Source organism: Lagenorhynchus albirostris, chromosome 11 (genome assembly GCF_949774975.1).
Source record: "Lagenorhynchus albirostris chromosome 11, mLagAlb1.1, whole genome shotgun sequence".
Taxonomy (NCBI): domain Eukaryota; kingdom Metazoa; phylum Chordata; class Mammalia; order Artiodactyla; family Delphinidae; genus Lagenorhynchus; species Lagenorhynchus albirostris.
In genome coordinates, this window is record NC_083105.1 from 87123844 (window position 1) to 87143080 (window position 19237).

The 19237-nt window shown below is 36.7% G+C and overlaps 1 protein-coding gene across 2 annotated transcripts in view; it reads left to right on the top strand.

Annotated features, from left to right (window-relative positions):
• The window catches only part of ABCC9 (ATP binding cassette subfamily C member 9), a 148844-nt gene extending 131327 nt beyond the window's left edge, over window positions 1–17517 (top strand). Inside the window, exons 34-41 of one of the 2 annotated variants that reach the window (XM_060166743.1) lie at window positions 1099–1229; window positions 1978–2056; window positions 3946–4054; window positions 5418–5521; window positions 7981–8114; window positions 10133–10195; window positions 10907–11081; window positions 14850–14989. In XM_060166743.1, coding sequence (XP_060022726.1) covers window positions 1099–1229; window positions 1978–2056; window positions 3946–4054; window positions 5418–5521; window positions 7981–8114; window positions 10133–10195; window positions 10907–11044 — 758 coding nt within the window. In that variant the 3' untranslated portion in view covers window positions 11045–11081; window positions 14850–14989. Of the gene's footprint in view, window positions 1–1098; window positions 1230–1977; window positions 2057–3945; window positions 4055–5417; window positions 5522–7980; window positions 8115–10132; window positions 10196–10906; window positions 11082–14849 lie in introns of both variants that reach the window. The other variant, XM_060166742.1, reaches the window with a different exon arrangement.
• The last annotated feature ends 1720 nt before the right edge of the window (window positions 17518–19237 follow it).

Consider the following 19237-nt stretch of genomic DNA (forward strand, 5'->3'; position numbering starts at 1 on the left):
AAAGATGTGATTATTTAGGCCTGAAAATTCTTGGATACAACGAGAGTCCAAATTGACATTATTTAGTAGTACTTAAAGAGAATGATATATATGGACTTTATTAATTACCAACCTAAATTATGAACTATTCTATTCTCTTTCTCCAGACCGTATTAACTTAGATGGCAAGAAACTTGGATTTTAAATTCTAACTGAGATTCTTAGCCTTGCTAGAATAAAACTGGCAGAAAATTCAATACTGAGGACAGACTAATCTTCCTTAAATGTAAATCTCATGCTTCAAATGCATTCTTTTGCCTAAATCCTTCAATAGCTCTCGAGGTCTTCAAGGACAAACTCCAGGTAACTTAGCTCAGTCTGCTAGACCCTTTGTTAGTCAACCCTTACCCACCCACCTACTCTCATTTCTCATCATCCCACCTATACACCTTTTACTTGGGCCATACCAACATGCTATGCTTTCTTTATATCTTTGTTCTTCTCCCTCTATATATTTGAAACAACTTTCCTACCTCTTATCCTTTAAGATTCATCTCAGGCACCGTCTCCACTTGAAACCCTCCTGGAACTCTTGGGTTCCACCATCTCTGCTCCCAGAACACCTCGGATTGGCCTCCATCACGTGACTCTCCATGCAGTCCTGTAGGGTCTAACTCACTTGCATGCGTCCCCCGGGCACAATGAGCACCTTGAGGCATGTCTTCCATCTCCGTATTCCCAGCATCCTGCACAACACCTTTCACATTTGAAGCATTCAAATATTTGATGACCAACTGAGTGAACAAATGAATCCATTCACAGATGAACCACTATGAATAGAATTGAGTGATGGAATGCTGGGATATATGATGCCCATTAATGCTCCAAAACAGACACACAAAAGCTATTTTTAAAGTTCTTAATCAAGAGGCTTTTACTCTAAATGAAATTTTAATTTAAAAAACTCAGAACTTGGTTCAGTACTACTTTCAATTTAGAAAAAAATTATGTGTGTATGTATAAATGTATATAAGTATGTGTGTGTTTCTTTCTACCTCTCTCTCTCTGTCTCTGTCTCTGTCTCTTTCTCTCTTCCCTTACCCCATCTCCACCCCCCAGATCCTTCTCAAGTTCCAGAACACTGGCCTCAGGAAGGGGAGATCAAGATTCATGATCTGTGTGTCAGATATGAAAATAATCTGAAGCCTGTTCTTAAACACGTCAAGGCTTACATCAAACCTGGGCAAAAGGTATGGAATTCACTGCCATTTGATTTATTTCATACAAACCCTCAGATGGAACCACTCCATTACCACCTGAGCTCTTTAGACATCCCAGCCAACCACAGCCTCACTGGGCTCCCATTATATTCCCTACACTTTATAGGTCAGATCATTTGCACAAAAGAGAAAAGGGAGAGAGTGGATCCAGATAAAATACACATTCTCTAAGTTGTATTGCCATTCATTCGTCTCCCATGAAGATCAAGAATGTGAACAATAGGCATGTTTTTCAAAATTTCTAGCTTTTGGCTCATGACCATTCCAGATATCCCCTTGAGAACCTTTGTGTTTGTACTAGCTCTAGTCCCAAAATGATTTATTTTAGTTACTGTAAAAAGAGCAAGTGTGCAGAAAAATGGACTCATTTTACATTTTGTTATAAAATCATCACTTCTAAGATAAAGTGGAACACTTGTTTGCTAGGTCAACGGTATACTAAATGCAAACATGAAGCCACAAAGGTAAAACAACACACCCACATAGAAATCAAAAGAGTTAGAGTGGAATCATTGAAGATTTGTTGAAGACCCCATGTTTTTAGCTTAATAATGATAATTCCTAAGGGAGATCTGAGAAGAAAATGATTATTTTAATGTAACTGTTTACATAGAGTTGCAGTTTCATCATGGTGTCTTACCTAAGGTAAAAATACTTCTGCCTATTTTCTATCTTTTGTCTGAGTCCTCTTCTCTCTGAGTGACAGTTGATTTCTTAGGTGGGCATATGTGGTCGCACTGGCAGTGGAAAGTCATCGTTATCTCTGGCTTTCTTCAGAATGGTTGATATATTTGATGGTGAGTTACTAACTAAACTTTTTCATTAGCTGTGTGATGCTCTTCCTTAAAAAAATAATGCAACATCGACTTACCTAATCCTGCAGAAATAAAAAGTAAATATTTATAAGTACTGTGGGTCCTGAAACCCATGATTTGAGACAGGTATCCCAGATAAACAGTCTAGGAGTAAAGAAAAAACATAGAATTGGGGAAATAAAATTATTAGCCCTAAACTCAGCTCTAGATATTATTATTAGACCATTCTATTCAATTGGTAAAATGAAAACAAGGCCATCCATTTTGAATAGCAACAGATAGAGGTGGCATTTCAAGAGGAAGGAAGAGAGGAAAAGACTTGTCTCGCTTCCTGCAAACTAAATATATATATATATATATATATATATATATCTTTCCATCAAAGGAATAAAAAGAAGATAAGTAATTTGCATTTTAATTTTCGTGCATGACTCTTACCATCATCTTCTTAATAACATGGTTTAATGATGTTGAACATTTTGTTAGGAGGCAACCATTGCTGTAAAGTGCCAAGCACACATTGACAATATACAAAAATATTTATTCATCCACAAAATTATTAATAATATTGAACATGGAAGTAATCTAATCTTTGCTTTAGAAAAAATATGTCATTATTTAGTCTGTCAAGTGGCCTATAGATAGGCCAGCACATATGCCATCTTGAATGAAAGGAGATCCATCAGCTCGAGAAGTACTTAAATATTATTATCTGTAATGATTGTGATAATGGTGATAGTACCTCACATTTTTATCGTCTTTGACAGTTTATATTATTTAATTTAATCTACACAACAGCTCTGTGCGATAAAGAGGTCAGTTCATGAACAACAAAGTTGAACTGTGGTCATTGCAGGTTCTTTGGGGTTTAGATTCAGGGACAGGGTAAGTGTCTGCCTCTAGGTGAGCAGCTTGCTCTTTCCATGGCTGGTAATAAGACACAGATACTTTAAGGATTTTCTGTGGGATTTGCATTATAAGCCAATTACATGATCCAAAAACAATTGATTGAAACTTTTCATTAAAAAACTGTGGTTATGATGAAACATATTAGATTAGCCATATTCTCATGAGTCCAGAAACATCATTTCAGGCCCCATGAGGACTATGATGACTGTTTTTAATACTGTTATAGGTGACTGAGATTTTAATAGATAATATATTATTCTTGAAAGAAAGTTTAAACTAACATCTTGCCTGCTTTTGGGTCTAAATCCAGCTGGAAAAGGGACTCCAGTTGCCATTCTTCTCTGGGCATTCTCATCTCATAGAGCAATATTGTCTTTGCACAAAGCGATATGATAAAATAAATCTATCAGGGAAAGTCAAGGACGTCAAGATTGTGCAAGTCTATGTACAGTGTGGAAAAATTCACCAAAATGTGATACCTATGTCATAGAATTTACTTTCTTACTTGTAATGCACTGTACTGTTCAATCAATAAACGAGTGAATAAGACAGACAGAAATGCCCATCTTCAACGATCTTGTATTCTAGTTGGGGGAGAGAGACAATAAAAAAGATCAGTAAATGTATATAGAATGTCCTGTGAAGGAAAATAAAGCCAAGAATAGGATAAAGGAATATTGGAAGGAAGAGGACCACTGAGGGGAAAAAGGTACTTTTGGTTTGTATGAACCACATAAACTGCATAAAAAGTGGAAATCCCTTTAGGAGAAAATACATAAGAGCAGATATCACCGAAATGTATATTTTTCGTAGAGACATATCATGATGTTTTTAATACTTAAGTGGAAAGCTTCCTCTTCTGAATTTCAGTTCTGAACTAGGAAAGTACTTCCAATTTGTAAACAGATATTACTTTACTCGTGATTTGACTACATGCCGCCATTTTTATTTTTCTTTAACAGGAAAGATTGTCATTGATGGGATAGACATTTCAAAACTGCCGCTGCACACACTGCGTTCTAGACTTTCAATCATTCTGCAGGATCCAATACTATTCAGCGGTTCTATTCGGTAGGTGACGTATTCATTCATCAGAAACCCATGTGCCTCAGGACTTACCCTTTGGCTCACAGGAGGGTTTTACTCAGAATTGCTTTTCAGGTAGGTGTGAAAGTTTGTCACCAAGATGATGAGGTCAAATGTTCTGTCCCACAGTTTGGATTGGGGCACCTAGAGTGGCTAAATCAACCTATAGAAGCCCATCCTTTGTGCCGCCAGAAGTTCATCTCTTCTATCCGACCCTACAAACGTCACTTTTTCCTCTGTACTTGGGGACAGTGATTCCTGGCAGACATTTCTGAGGTGTCCACCCTACAGACACCCTGCCTATCTCTGTGTGTCTGGTCTAGCCTCAGCAGATACTGAGTTTGGTTAATACCTTGAGCCCCTCCCGTCACCCACAACTTCTCCTTCTGCCGAAATTGCTCTGAAGAAGCTGCTACAGCCTTCTCCATGCCTGGTTTGCGGTTTCTCATGAAAAAAAAAAAAAAGAATGGAGGTACTACTCTTTGCTAGGTCCTTTAAATATTGATATATCATCTCATCAAATCCTCAGAGCACTGCTCTAGTGTTCATATTATTGTCCCCATTTTACAGATGAGGATTTTGAACCTTAGAGAAGGTGTAGCTTGGCCAAGTTCATATACTTAGTAAGTGGTAGCACTGCCATTCCAAATAAAGTGTGTCCAACTGCAAGGTCCACTGTGTCATCATCCACCAGATCATCGCTCTCATTCCATCCACCCTCTGTTCTCTCTTGCTCCCCTCCTCTATCTACTTAACTGCAAAGTATTTGCCACCTTCTACTAAATATTCCTTGTCTTGAAGAGAAGATGTATGTAAGATTGCTCCATATTCAATTGTAAAATTACTTTAATTAAAAGTTCTGGGCGTATCAGATTATTTAGCAATGTTATAGTAAATCTATATCTCTGATTATATTTATTATGAATATTGTTATTGTGGTTGGTGCAGCATAGCTCATCTGAAATAGCATTGCACGTTCCCATATAGATTTATGTATTTAATGTCAGTTCTGTAGGAATACTTTGCTAGACACTCTTCAAGTTATATTATACATAATATGAAAGTAGATGTATCCAATTTAATGAATTGTATCAAATCTTATCATGGATTTAAACTTACTAATGATATCATCGAAAACCATTGCCCATAACATTCAGGTCATTCATTCACCCATCAAGCATGAATTGAATGCCTGTTCTATCCTAAGCACTGTTGTAGATCCTGGGCATACAGCAGTAACCAAAACAAATAGGATTTACATTTTAAGGAAAGAACAGCAGTAAGCAAATGTACATTAAAAATCATTTTTAAAATTTATTCACTAATTAACTGATTTTTTTTCCTACAGATTTAATTTAGATCCGGAATGCAAATGCACGGATGACAGACTTTGGGAAGCTCTAGAAATTGCTCAATTGAAGAATATGGTCAAATCTCTACCAGGAGGTCTAGGTATATTTTCTAAATGATACATTTATTTTTTACATATGCAGTGAATTCTACATATCTACATTTTTTGCTGGAATCACATAATTCTAGTGTTAAATCTCCTTATATTTAAAATAATCTCCTAAAGGTCATTAGGACAACTTCAAAATCTAGTGTTTTTGCAGGGGGTGCAAGAGGATGAAACCTTATAACCTTCTGTTCTAGGCGAGCAGGCCAAAATATTCCAATTAATACATTTATCTCTTTAGTCTTTCCACCATTGATAGATATAGATCAGTTTAATTAGAATGTTTCCTTGTGGTCATTCTGCTCACATGATTTACATGAATGCTTAACCCTCAGTAGGTAGATAAGAGGACTGAAAAGGCTGTTAGGTCCAAAGAGTACTTGGTACCATTTAGAAGCAGGTATTTTCTCCACAGTAGCAGCCATTTTCTTTGCTGCCAGGAGGGCATATTCCTTTTACTTACATAACATAATTTTTTGGAAGACATTATTTTCTATTACCTAGCTGCAGGATCAGTTTGGGTACTTGTGTAAGATATGAAACATGTACTCAAACGATCCCTGAGTTAAATTCAGTCCCAGATGTAGTATAATTTCTGGCAAATAACCGATGATAAAAACAAAAGAGCAGGGGCTCCCCTGGTGGCGCAGTGGTTGAGGGTCCGCCTGCCGGTGCAGGGGACGCGGGTTCGTGCCCCGTTCTGGGAGGATCCCACGTGCCGCGGAGCGGCTGGGCTCGTGAGCCATGGCCGCTGAGCCTGCGCGTCCGGGGCCTGTGCTCCGCAGTGGGGGAGGCCGCGGCGGTGAGAGGCCCGCGTACCGCAAAAAAAAAAAAAAAAAAAAAAAGAGCAATGTGAATAACGAAAGAACAACATGATTAATGAAACAAGAGAGAGTTCATGATACAGTCTTTATTCATAAAAGCGAACGTCTGTAGTTTTGGACTTCTGTTTCCTTAAAACCCGAACACATTTAAGAAAGCGTTGGAAAGGTAGTGGTTGGTTGGTATTCTAATTTTAGTACATAATATGTAGTTGCCAAATTGATTGTGTTGTTTGGCATCTAGTTTGTTTTTTTTTTTAATTAACCCACAAAATAAAATGATGTTTGTTTGTTAGTTTATTTGGGAAAGGAGACTCAAAAACAATACCTTTTATGATGATAATTTAGTCCCAAGGAAAAGGCATCCCACAAACGAAATTGGGGCAGCGTGTCTTTAAGGATAGTTTTACTGACTTTGCCTGTGTCACCGTGGAAGTAATTGCAGAGGTCTGGGTGAACTTTCCCATGATAATTTTTGATGTCTGCTCTGGAAAGCCCAGCAAATGTGCTTGAAAAATTGAAAAGTCTACTTGCGATAATGCTTACAGACCTTTTTTCCTTGGTATTTAGAGACTCTGCCCTCCCCCCATTAATAATTGGAAAGGCAGACAATTACATCTTTATAGTTCTCTTCACTAACATGAGACCTGCATGTACCTGTTTTGAATCATGGGCATAGTATTTGGGGGTATGGTACAGTGTAAGCAACAGGGAATTGCATTTACACTATGTAATTGAATACTGTTTATGCTTATTGTCTTAATAAAGATTACATCAGTGGTTTGATAATGATCTGGTTCATGCCAACTCTAGTGAAGAACATTCATCATGCCCTGCTTCCTTTTTATTTATTATATACATTAAAATTTGGATAATAGATGCATAGCCTCCAGGCGTGAGAAATTATAAGAATTTGATGCAGTGAGGCAATAATCAATAGAAATTTCCTCTCAGAGCCCTACTAAAAGGTGTTTGAATCCTAATAATATAGATTATTTTGGAAATAGAACTTAAGCTAAACTCACAGTAGTACTTTATAAAATGTGGTTGAAACCAAAAAAAAAGAAAGTATAATGAGGACATAACTCATTTATCTATGCAATAAAGTTTCATTCAGCTACTATGTCAGATACCAAGTGGTAAGTACTGGGGTTACATTGATAAACAAAAACAAACCCAGTCCTTACCCACTAGGAGCTTAAAGGCCAGGGGGATGATATAATGGAAGGAGAACAGGTATTGGAGTTGAGAATATTCTGTTTCTTATCAAGCTCTACTACCAGTTAACTAGGTGATCTTGGGCAAGCCACATCATCTCCCTGGGCCTTGGATAATTATATTAAATAATTAAATAATCTCCAAGGTCTTCCAGTCTTTAAAATGTTTAACAGTATTTTATATCCTACTATAAGGAGGGAATTTACCACCTGTTTTCAAACACAGGGTGACCCAGGATCATCTTAATTTTCCCCAGTTAAAGTTCCTCTTTGCTTTTCCAATGTGAAATCCTTGCACCAGTACAAAGTGATATGCAGCATGTTCTTGTAGGACATAATGCGTTTTCCACTACTTTGCCCAAGGAAAACGTTCGTATCATTTCTTTAATGAAGTCCTTGCTTCTTTTTTTGATTTAGATGCAGTTGTCACTGAAGGTGGGGAGAATTTTAGCGTTGGACAGAGACAGCTGTTCTGCCTTGCCAGGGCCTTTGTCCGCAAGAGCAGTATTCTCATCATGGACGAAGCGACAGCTTCCATCGACATGGCCACAGTGAGTGCATTATCTAAGCTTCTTTAAATTGATGAGATGAAGAAATGCATGTGAAAATTACAATTTATTTTTCCTGATTGGATTCTGAATGCTCAGTACTATTGTTTTGAGTATCTTCTCAGCCACCTCCTTGATCAACCAATGATACAGCACAACAGAATTTCAGTAAAGGAGACTTGACTCTTCTTTTAAAGGACCTCCTATTGCCAATAAACATCATATAAATTTGTCATCACTTTTTTTCTAGTTTTATTTTATTTTACTTTATTTTTCTCCATTCTACCTCTTTTTAATTGAATAATAGTTGATTTACAGTGTGTGTTAGTTTCAAGTGTACATTAAAGTGACTCAGTTATACATACACATATATCTATTCCTTTCAGTACCATCACTTTTTGATAAATCCTCAAAACAGTAAAATTCCAGGGCTCAGTTGATGAGAGTACTGTACAGTATTCAAGTATTCAAGTGTTGTGTCGTGGAAGTTCTAAGATGAAGTATGCAAATCTCTATTTAATAGAATCTATTGATAATCGAAACCAATCATTTTCTAATGCAATTTGAAGATGGAGTCATTATAATTAATGTTGGCTAGAATTAATAATGGCCTTCTCAATGTATTCATGGTAACGAGGCAGAAACTTTGCCTTTTGAAAGAAATCATTTAAAAGTGTCAAATAGGGGGAGGGATAAAGTAGGAGTTTGGGATTAACATATACACACTACTGTATATAAAATAGATAATCAACAAGGACCTACTGTAGAGCACAGGAAACTCTATTCAATAACCTATATGGGAAAAGAATCTGAAAAAGAATGGATATATGTATATGTATAACTGAATCACTTAGCTGTACACCTGAAACTAACACAACATTATAAATCAACTATACTCCAATATAAAAGAAAAACTAAATTTAAAAAAAGTGTCAAATATGTCCAAGAAGGATCTGTCTGGAAGGCTGTGATTGAGTGGGGAAAATATCACATTGAACTGCTATCAATTAATGTTGTTCTTATAAAAGTTAACTTGATATTAAAAGTTTGGTATCAGAAAGGACAAAAATAAAAATCTTATTTCTTTTCTTACTGTACACTTTAGATTGAATAAAACTACCCAAAAAGGTGAAACAGTTTCAAGATTATTAAGAGCCATATATATGGAGGTGCTAATTTGACATCATTTACTTGTATTAAGTAAGACTAATCAGTTAAAGTACCTATTCAAAGTTTATATATCCTTTTCCGAGTTAAGATAATTTAAGGCAATGAAGTAGTTTCTAATGAAGCCATTTCACTAAGTAAACATAACTACATCAAAATTAGTATTAATTACTAAGTTCTTACAATATTGTGGCTTATTTTAAGGATAGTACTGCCTCAGTAAAGATGAGAGAGAGAGAAAGAGGGAGAATAAGAATGAATTAATTGGTAATAAACCATGTGATTGGAAGAAATAGCTCCCTCACTTTAAGACTTAGATAATCAAGCTTTTTTTCTAGGATAGAGGTAGAATTCTTACCCAGGACATCTTTTAAAATATAATGATAACAATGGTTTGTGGTGGGAATAAAAATAGTTCCTGCCTGGAATGTACTTTTATGGGTCAAAATCCAAATTTTTAGCATGTACTTTATTTTTTCCTTTTCTGACACAAAACTTAACACTATTTTAGGGTTTTATTAGTTTTGAATACATCCTTTTTATGGCATAACTCAAGTGAGCATTTCCACACCCATTTGGTTTCATTTTCCTCATTCAGTTTCCTGGCAATAAATCTATCAGTCATTCCTAGTTGATAAACTGAGTTTTATTTGCATTTTGAAGACACTACAGAAGCCAGCCAGAGCTTGCTGCTGGGCACTGCTCCCTGTTAGGCCTTCTGCAGAAGACTTAGCAGTGAGAGTTCTCGGAAGAGATTGGGCATGTTGAAGCCTTGTTCTTAGGGACGCAATATCAATATTATGGCAAGAGAAAGTAGTCCAGAGAAAATTCAGACTCTATTTATTTTTTGGCAGGAAAACATTTTGCAGAAAGTGGTAATGACAGCTTTTGCAGACCGCACCGTTGTTACAATAGCTGTAAGTATGGGCGACAGAGTTGATTTACTGCTCTTTGGTTTTTCTTCCAAGATTCAATATTCTTTATTTTTGAGCAATTAAAATATGTTGAATCATGTATTTCTCTGCTAATATTTCTGTATCTGTACAAAAAAAAGAAACAACAACAACAAAAAGAACAGCTATGGTTTGAAAGCCTTTACACTGTTTTTTTCCAAGCCGTCTGCCCTACCTTCCTCTGCTAGGTTACAATGAAAGAACATTCTCAGTCTCGGGATTCCAGCAGGTCGTGGCCTGTACTTTTTCACCAGATACAGATGGCAGTTCATATGGGATTATTCTTTCTTTTAATAATCGAATTGTCTGATGATCAGTTTCAGAAGCAAAATTCATTGGTTTGACTCCCTAGTCTGCTACTATTTGCACTTAACTTCTATGTTCCTATTTACTTAGCTGTTTGCAAAGAGACAATGAGACAGCTGTTCTGCCTTGCCAGGGCCTTCGTCCTCAAGAGAAGATAATCAAATTGAAAAAAATGCTTAAATCTTTGTAATGCCCATTATAGCTTACTTCAAAGAGGCCATGGTTTTGTCTCTTCCTCTTTGCAGATGGATGGATTCTTATTGACATTTAGGCTTACATTTAACAGAACTACTTTTTAAATGAACTGCTTAGACATTTTTCCCTCTTGCTGATTCTTTTCTCTTCTTTCCCTTTTTCTTTTCTCTCCAGCACCGTGTCTCTTCAATCTTGGATGCAGGCATTGTTTTAGTCTTATCTGAGGGTATATTAGTGGAGTGTGATACTGTTCCCAACTTGCTCGCTGTCAAGAATGGCCTCTTTACCACTTTGGTGATGACCAACAAGTAGACATCCTGAGCTACTCTGCCAAGTAGGCCATTCTCTGGTAGTTATCTTAGCAACCTCCCCCCAGTAAGGCCCAGCGAAGGCAGAGATTAGAGGGGAGGGAGGTGTTGAGGGAACCAACTACAGGGTATTATTATACAAATCAGTTCAACCGGGGTGCCACCGTGCTCAATACAAATGAGGCACTTGAATGTTTTCAAATGTACACGTGCACGAGAGAGAGAGTCGGGAAACCTGGACCCAGATTTACCTCTATCTTAAGGAACACTTTCGCTCTTCCTTGAGGATGTTCTGTAAGCGTCCTTAAAGTACCGTACACGTGATGCTCCTTACCTGTCCTGAAGAATGCATCGTTTAACTTAATAATTACTTAAGTTTAACAGTTGAGTCATAGGAGTTATGTATGGAGTGCTTGCTTGCGCTTCCAGTTTTGTGAATGATGCATGGGAGAAAGGGTACCCTTTGAAGTGCAGCTTTTTCAGGGTGGCTGGAAATGATTCCCCATCAGGGCCCACCTTCTGTAAACTGGGCCTAAGTAAAAAGAAATCCACTTTCTCTCACTTTCCCAGTGAACTCTGTGATTCTTTCTGCCCTGGAGTCGCTTGATTAACTCATTCACACTAAAGTGTGAATGACTTAATGGGTGAGAGAATTGGCTAACTTGAAAAATGTTTCTATAATATTTCCCAGAATTTTCTCACTGAAGAGATGGGGAGGAAGACCTTCCTGCTCCCCTGAAAAAGGCAGGTTAAAAGGGGAAAAACAGACCTTTGTTTACTCAAAGAACTAGTTTTCTTTACTCTGCATGAAGCATGGTATTGTTGGGTGCTCCCGTTTAGTCAACACCTGAAAGATACTTGAGCATAATTTGTATTTTTTCAACAAAAAAATATGTTCTCTTACCTGATTTCTGTTCTCCTACATTCACTGTTACTTTTCTGTGTACTTGACTATCTTTTACCCATTCTTCCTTTCAAGACCACCAGTGTGGAGGTGGCCACCAGGATACCTAGAGTTCTCTCCCCTGGACACACAGAAAGCTGTAGAGGAGAACAGATTACTGTGGGATCAACTCTTTTTACCAGGCTTATAGGAAGGAGAACTCCACGAATTTGTGGTAGACCCCTTGTACAGCAACCCTCAGCTCTGTTAAGAGTAACTATTTTTCCTTCCCTGATAAAAGTTGTTCTGTTACTTTTGGTAACTGCCGCTGAAAATTGTGGAATAACTTTTAAGATAACTTTCTCAGGCTTCGAAAAAGCAGCGCTCATACCCCAAAATAGTGCATGGCATTTTTTTAAGGAAGGTGATCTATTCTTCGCTCTTGATGAAATTAATTTCTCTGGAGCATTTTGAAAATTTCATCATTGCTATGACAATTGATACCGTACTTCATCAAGTGAAAAATACTTTGGAGTAATAGAATAAACACTTGATATATTTATTTCTATAGGCCACGTGTTTCAATATTTTTAAAAGTAAACATTATTTTAGAATATCAAGGCAATGTTTATAATATTCTGTTTATGGATTTAGAAGCCAGGTTTTTTTTTGGTATCTATGATATGGTTATTGAAGAACTAATTTTTTTGAAGGGAATGCATAGCAGCTATTAAATAGCTCATTATGTTTATTTTTTTTCTAAATGTATGGGGATGCAAGTGGCTCTGGTCCATTCTCAAAGATAGGTAAACATTATCCTTCAAAGTGTGATAATTCCTAAATATATACCATTCATTACCTGTATTTAGTGAATGATGTAGGTTTGTCTATGGATGTTGAAAATAGTGGTGAATGTTCTAAGCAGTCATCTTTATCACATTCCATATTCATGTTGCTTTTCCCCTCTAGTTGTGAGTGCCAGCCAGGATTGCTCGCTTTTCTGAAAGCATGAGCATTGAGACTACCCCATCTGCATGGCTCAGGGCAAGTGATAAGCCTTTGCTTCTGGGGACGGCTTTAGGCTGGACTTTGGATTGTTAGGAGAAGACACTTTGGAAGACTGTGTACCAGCTAGAGAGATGATATGTCTAGGTTCGGCAGTCCCATCTTCATACTGATGTTTTGACCTGTTCAGTCCAGGTCCAATATGATGGGCCCTGGCCACCTGTGGCTCTGAGCACTTGAAATGTGGCTGGTCCTATTGAGAGGTGTCGTAAGTGTGAAATACGTACTGGATTTCAAAGACTTAATACTAATAAAAGAAAGTAAAAGATCTCATTAATAATTTTTATATTGGTTACATGTTGAAATAACATTTGGGCTATATTGGTAAAATACATTACTAAAATAAATTCCACCTGTTTATTTGTGCTTGTAAAATGTGGCTCCTAAGAGATTTAAAATTACATGTGCCTCACATTTGTGACTCACATTATATTTCCATGGGACAGCACTTATCTTAGCAAGAGTAGTGAAAAGGTCCACGGCAAAGACTTTTCCCTTGTAAATCCTAACGATAAAAAAATTATAGCAGCTGACATTTATTATTTGCTCATATGTATCAGACAAAGTCCTGAATTTTTTTCTACATGGATTATCTCATTTGATCCTCACCACCGTTCTCCAAGGCAGGTACTATGACGACCACCATTTCACTGATGTGAAACGTGAAGCATACAAAAGTTGTTTGTTGCTCGAGGTTGCACAACCAAAACATGAGTCCATTCTAACTTCAGAGCCTTCATTCTTTTTTTTTTTTTTTTTTTTTTTTTTGCGGTACGTGGGCCTCTCATTGTTGTGGCTTCTCCCGTCGCGGAGCACAGGCTCCGGACGCGCAGGCTCAGCGGCCATGGCTCACGGGCCCAGCCGCTCCGCAGCATGTGGGATCTTCCCGGACCGGGGTACGAACCCGTGTCCCCTGCATCGGCAGACGGACTCTCAACCACTGCGCCACCAGGGAAGCCCCAGAGCCTGCATTCTTAACCATGATGCTAAGAATGACAGGTGAACAATCCTCTAAGTACCAGATCCTCCCAACAAAATGGTGGAAATAGCTCACACTTTGAAGTTAATAAGTCTGGTGTGGTTGCTGGTTCCGCTACTTATTATCTGTGTGATACGCTTTTGCTTTACCTCTATGAACCCCAGCGTTCTCTCCTATAAAGTGGAGAGAGATAACACCCACATTCGAGGAATGTTCTGATGATTAACAAGTATTTGTGTGGCGTACCTAATGTATGATATATGCTCAGTAGGTGGTAGCTTTTATAATGATGAATTACTAACACCAAAGCTTCTCTCCAGATGGTACCATGTGGGAAGAGAGAATGAATGAGTGACAGTGATCTCTAAAGGCAAAGAGACAGCATGCCTACCTAAAGTCCTGGATAATTCTTTTTAACACTGCATGCCAGAATGGACTTCCCCTCATGGTCTTACTAGAATTGAACCACCTTCCAGAGTTCTTCAAATTGTGTGTCAGCCCACGGAATTATTGACTCTACTCAAGAGATAATTTTAGTGTAGATTAAACTATAACCCAACTGGTTCACGATGACTGTTCTTATTTAATTACTTAACAAACATTTGTTAGCCTACTCACGTTTCCGTGAAAATGATGAAACTACTATATTAGCTACACCCAATTAATACAGCCTATATAAGACCATACTGGCTGGTGTTTAAAAGTATGTAAATCAATCATACTTTAAATAAGAAAGAAAAAGAGGGGCTGTGCTTCTTGCACCTCCTGGCTTCCCAAGATAAAGAAATGTCCTTGAATAATCAGTGAAATATGCATTTTCCCTTGCTTTGGCTGGTGTCCTGAAATTTATAATGAATACATTTATTCTTTTCTCACTCACAGCATCGGGTTCACACTATTCTGACGGCAGACCTAGTTATTGTGATGAAGCGAGGAAATATTTTAGAATATGACACTCCAGAAAGCCTCTTGGCCCAGGAAGATGGAGTATTTGCTTCTTTTGTTCGCGCAGACATGTGAAGGAATGTCTTAAAACCATACGTGTATTTAAAATAATGCTGTCATAATGTACTTAAAGGATCATCAGCTTGGCCTTTGGAAAGTGGCATCTTAAACTTTTATATGCTTTTGTGAAGCTTACTTGTTACGTTGTGGAATTTTGTAGTTAGTAACAATATCACTTTACCAGTGAATATTGTGTTTTCTATGTTGACATTTATTCTTCCTGGTTTTTTGTTTTGTTTTGCTTTCCAAGCTATTACTGCTTACTATGTTTATTACTGATGCTTTTTTCTATAGATTCAGCCACGTCACCTTTAAGAATAACAGGTTGTATTAAAACATGTACTTTAAGTGGTAAATCAACTGCTATGTTTAAGTCTGGTAAATATCTCTCAGGCATAGAAGTTATAATGAGTGTTCAGTATTATTGTACTCTGATTTATAAGAATATATTTTCCTTTTTGTTGGTGTCTCCAGATGTTATTGGAAGAAAATAAGAGGTAGACAGCTTTTCTACTCAGTTAGAAAGTGAAACACTCAAATTCATTATCTGGGGTCTGAGAATATTTTCCGTATTCATTAACATTAGTAATCCTGATGCTTCTTTTAGCAGTCTCTTTTTTTCATCTAAATTGTTTCCTGTCACCAAGAAGTCATCACATTTATAATAATGCTGTAAAGCCAAAACCTGCACTAGAAAGATCATGAAAAGAGTTTGAAAATTTGACAAATTATACCCAAGGTTCCATTTTTCCCTGTCTAGTAAGAGGAGAGTTCTTAAGATATCAGGCGTATTGTGCCCTTTCCAGACTGAAGTTCAAAGAGTAATTAGGCTCAACCTTTCAGTGGCAGGTCAGCTACAGCTTTTTATGGTTTATTTAATCATTAGATGTGATTATGATCCTCAAGCCCTAAAATTCCACATTATTCAAGATTAGGGAGCATAGGCAAGTGGCCTTATTTTCACAGGATATATGTATACATACATACATACATACATACACATCTGTAGGTGTACATATATATGTAAAACAAGTATCTGTTTCTAGGTGGAAGAGTGTACTTCTTTTAGACATTTATGCCCAATGGTGTCACACATGTATACATTTGCTCCTGCTCTAATTTTAATGTACATGTGAAAAGTGTATCAGAAATGTTATTCTAATTTTAATGTGCATGTTCACAGTGCATTAAAATGTATGACATATTAGTATTATGCTTGCTTAAATGTAAATTAATAGATTCAAAAAATATTAAAAGTTACTTCACTGTCATGCTAGCAGCCAAAGCTTTCTACTGCAATTCTGTACGTGTTTGTATACATATCATTGATTTTCATGTGAGGATCCATGGGCATTGTAAGATTGTGAAGAATTATGATTGACGAAAAAAGAGAATATATGCTCCGTCCCTATAGTTCTGCGTTCAATTTATTGTATTGTGTATTCATGCTTGCCTGATGTTTACCTAAAATAAGTTTCACGAGGATGGACAAAAATGTTCTATGTTATTTAGCTCAAATTGTCACCTTTTGTTGTATATATAAAACTTCATTGGGAGAAAAATCCTCTTATTGTTTCCTAAAAGCTAAACAGAACAGAATCAGTAACTATTGATTTGATCTTGAAAATATTTTCTAAACATTCCACCAATCTCCTCTAAGTATTTCTGGCATTCAGATACTTTGTAAGGCTGAATTTACATGATGCTTGTTACCAAGTTATACCTCAATCTCACAGAGAAACTGGGATTTATCCACTGACGTAATCCCTCACAATATTTGTAAATTCTACTGCTATCCAGGCAACGTCAGTAGAAGCATATCTAATAACACTAAACAGAAAGTCACGTTTACCATTTTTACACCCGAGTGGTCACTGGTTTTCTCATAACTTTTAGTCACTTGAGTGTTTAATTGTTTACAAAACTAAATTGAAAAGTCAAGGATGATTTTTTTAATTGTTTAATCATTTATTGTGTTATATGTATGATCTATTGAATATAGAAATGACTCATCCTGAAATAATATTTTACTAAATAAGTACATATATATAGAAGAAGACCAGCCTTTACCTAATCAAATTTCACATTCACAAATGTTACACTTAATTAACCAAATCGATTTTACCAATTTTAATTCCTTAATATTTGTTAAAAGCAGTAAATACATAAATCTTTATGTGAAAATAGATTATTGATATTGTTGAGAGAGAAAAAATACTTCTCTTAAAGGATTGTGCATCCTCGACTTTTATGCTACTCCCCACAATCAATATAAAAGTCAACTTCGCTCTAGACTAGAGAAGAGAAGACCCTCCTAAGTAACTGATACTTGAGGTCTGGGACCAAGTCTCGTTTGTCTTTGTACCCTTGTCATATAATACAAGTGCCTGGACCACAGCAGGCCCTAATAAGTATCGTTGATTGATCCACTGATTAATTTCACCATGTGCCTATAACTCTTCACTTTCTGTGTTGTGTTTACTGTGAAAATATATTGCTTTGGTATTATACAATAAATTACTCTTTTTGTTTGCTTAATTAAAAAGGATGATTATTCTTTCACTTATAATACCATTGGGGATCAATCACGACTGATCAATAGATGTAAATTAACACAAGTGGACAAGACAGTACCTGATCATGCTTTGACAATTTTGTTTCACATCTGCCACAGTCATGCACTTGATTAGCTTTATATATAGGCTCTAGGGAAGTTTCCATCAAGTGGAACAACTGTATCAATAAGTTTTGTTACGTCTCTAATTAAATAGCTGGATGTCTGGACTTTTCCCCAAGGTTTATTGATCAGTTCTTATGATTGCCTTCCAATATATCTTTTATGACATTTTGTACTACATTCTTTGGAGTTCTGTGACTTATACTACTATAATAATTCCCTTAGTAATCCATTATCCAACGTTAAATGCAATCTTCTAATCTTAGCCTTTTAGAACAAGAAACAGTAGCCAAGAGGCTGTATCCTGTAACTTGTTTAATTTTTTCTTTAGTAACTATACATCATTTACAAGATTTGCTCAAGCATAAGTAAGATTCACCTAGCCCAAACTCTCCAGTGAAAGGGCTTATATCTGTATTTCTAGCAAATGCTTTCGATGAGATTCATAATTAGCCAAGTTTGGGAATCGCTGATCTACCTCGGTCACCACTCTCATTTCTTTTTATTGTGCATACCATGAAGCTATAACATGCTGGAGGTGATTTCCACACGCTTCCTATCTTTGCTGCCATTAACCTATCCTGGATTGCCAAAACAAGTGTCTCGGTGTCATTGAATGAACTGCCTTAGTTCCGTCATGAAGGAAACCTAGTGAAGTGAACTGAATCTTAGCTGAGAATATATAAACAAGGACTCTGAACGTGATTTTCTTTTGTGGTTTAATCAGCAATATGTGATCTAAGGGGTTTTAAAAAGATGTAAAGCTTTTTTTACCCACATCTGAATTCCCTGTTGAATCATTTGCACGTTATTCTGCTGAGTTTGAAGTCATATTTCCAAAATGTTTATAGTGTGTAAATGTGATCATTGTGGGTAGGTTTCACTAACGATATTTCACGATATGGAAGGAAGACAAATTACCTGTGATGATTACTCCCCTTGCCACCTTCACGTTTTTCCCGTAGGTATCATCATCGCTGACATATGAAAGCTGATATAGTCATTCTACATATCTACTACATGGTATTTAAATTATTTCTTTTTCTAGGGACTATAGCTAATTTCCCTTGTCATTCACACTGTGGTCACCAGTGCCCTATTTCTAAATTGACAAAGATCAAGGGAGCCATACCTGGCTAAATAAGTTAATTGGCTCAGAGAAGAAAGCCTGGGATTTTATTGCCGCCAACCATCAGAGACCATCTCCAAATGTATACTGCATCTTAATGGCAAAGAGCTTTGTTTTCAGACAATTATTTTTTTATCACTTAATCTGCCCTTCGCGTAAGTAACTTGTTCATATAACAGCAACGCTGGCCAATGCTGCTTCATTTCCATTTTTCTCTTAGGGCTACGGTATGTGCTATTTATACACGTTATCAGTTTTTATTAAGTGAAAGACTGTTGACCTTTAATATTATCAGGGCTAAGTGGATTTAGGCCAACTCTTCCATATCTAAGTATTTGCACTTTGACTCATAGTAGTTGGAACTTTGTTCCAACACTAGTTAAGAGCAATTTAAAAAATTCCTAATCTCTTTCTTTCAGAGACCCAAAAGGTTCATCAATCCTTTGAAAGTAGGCATAA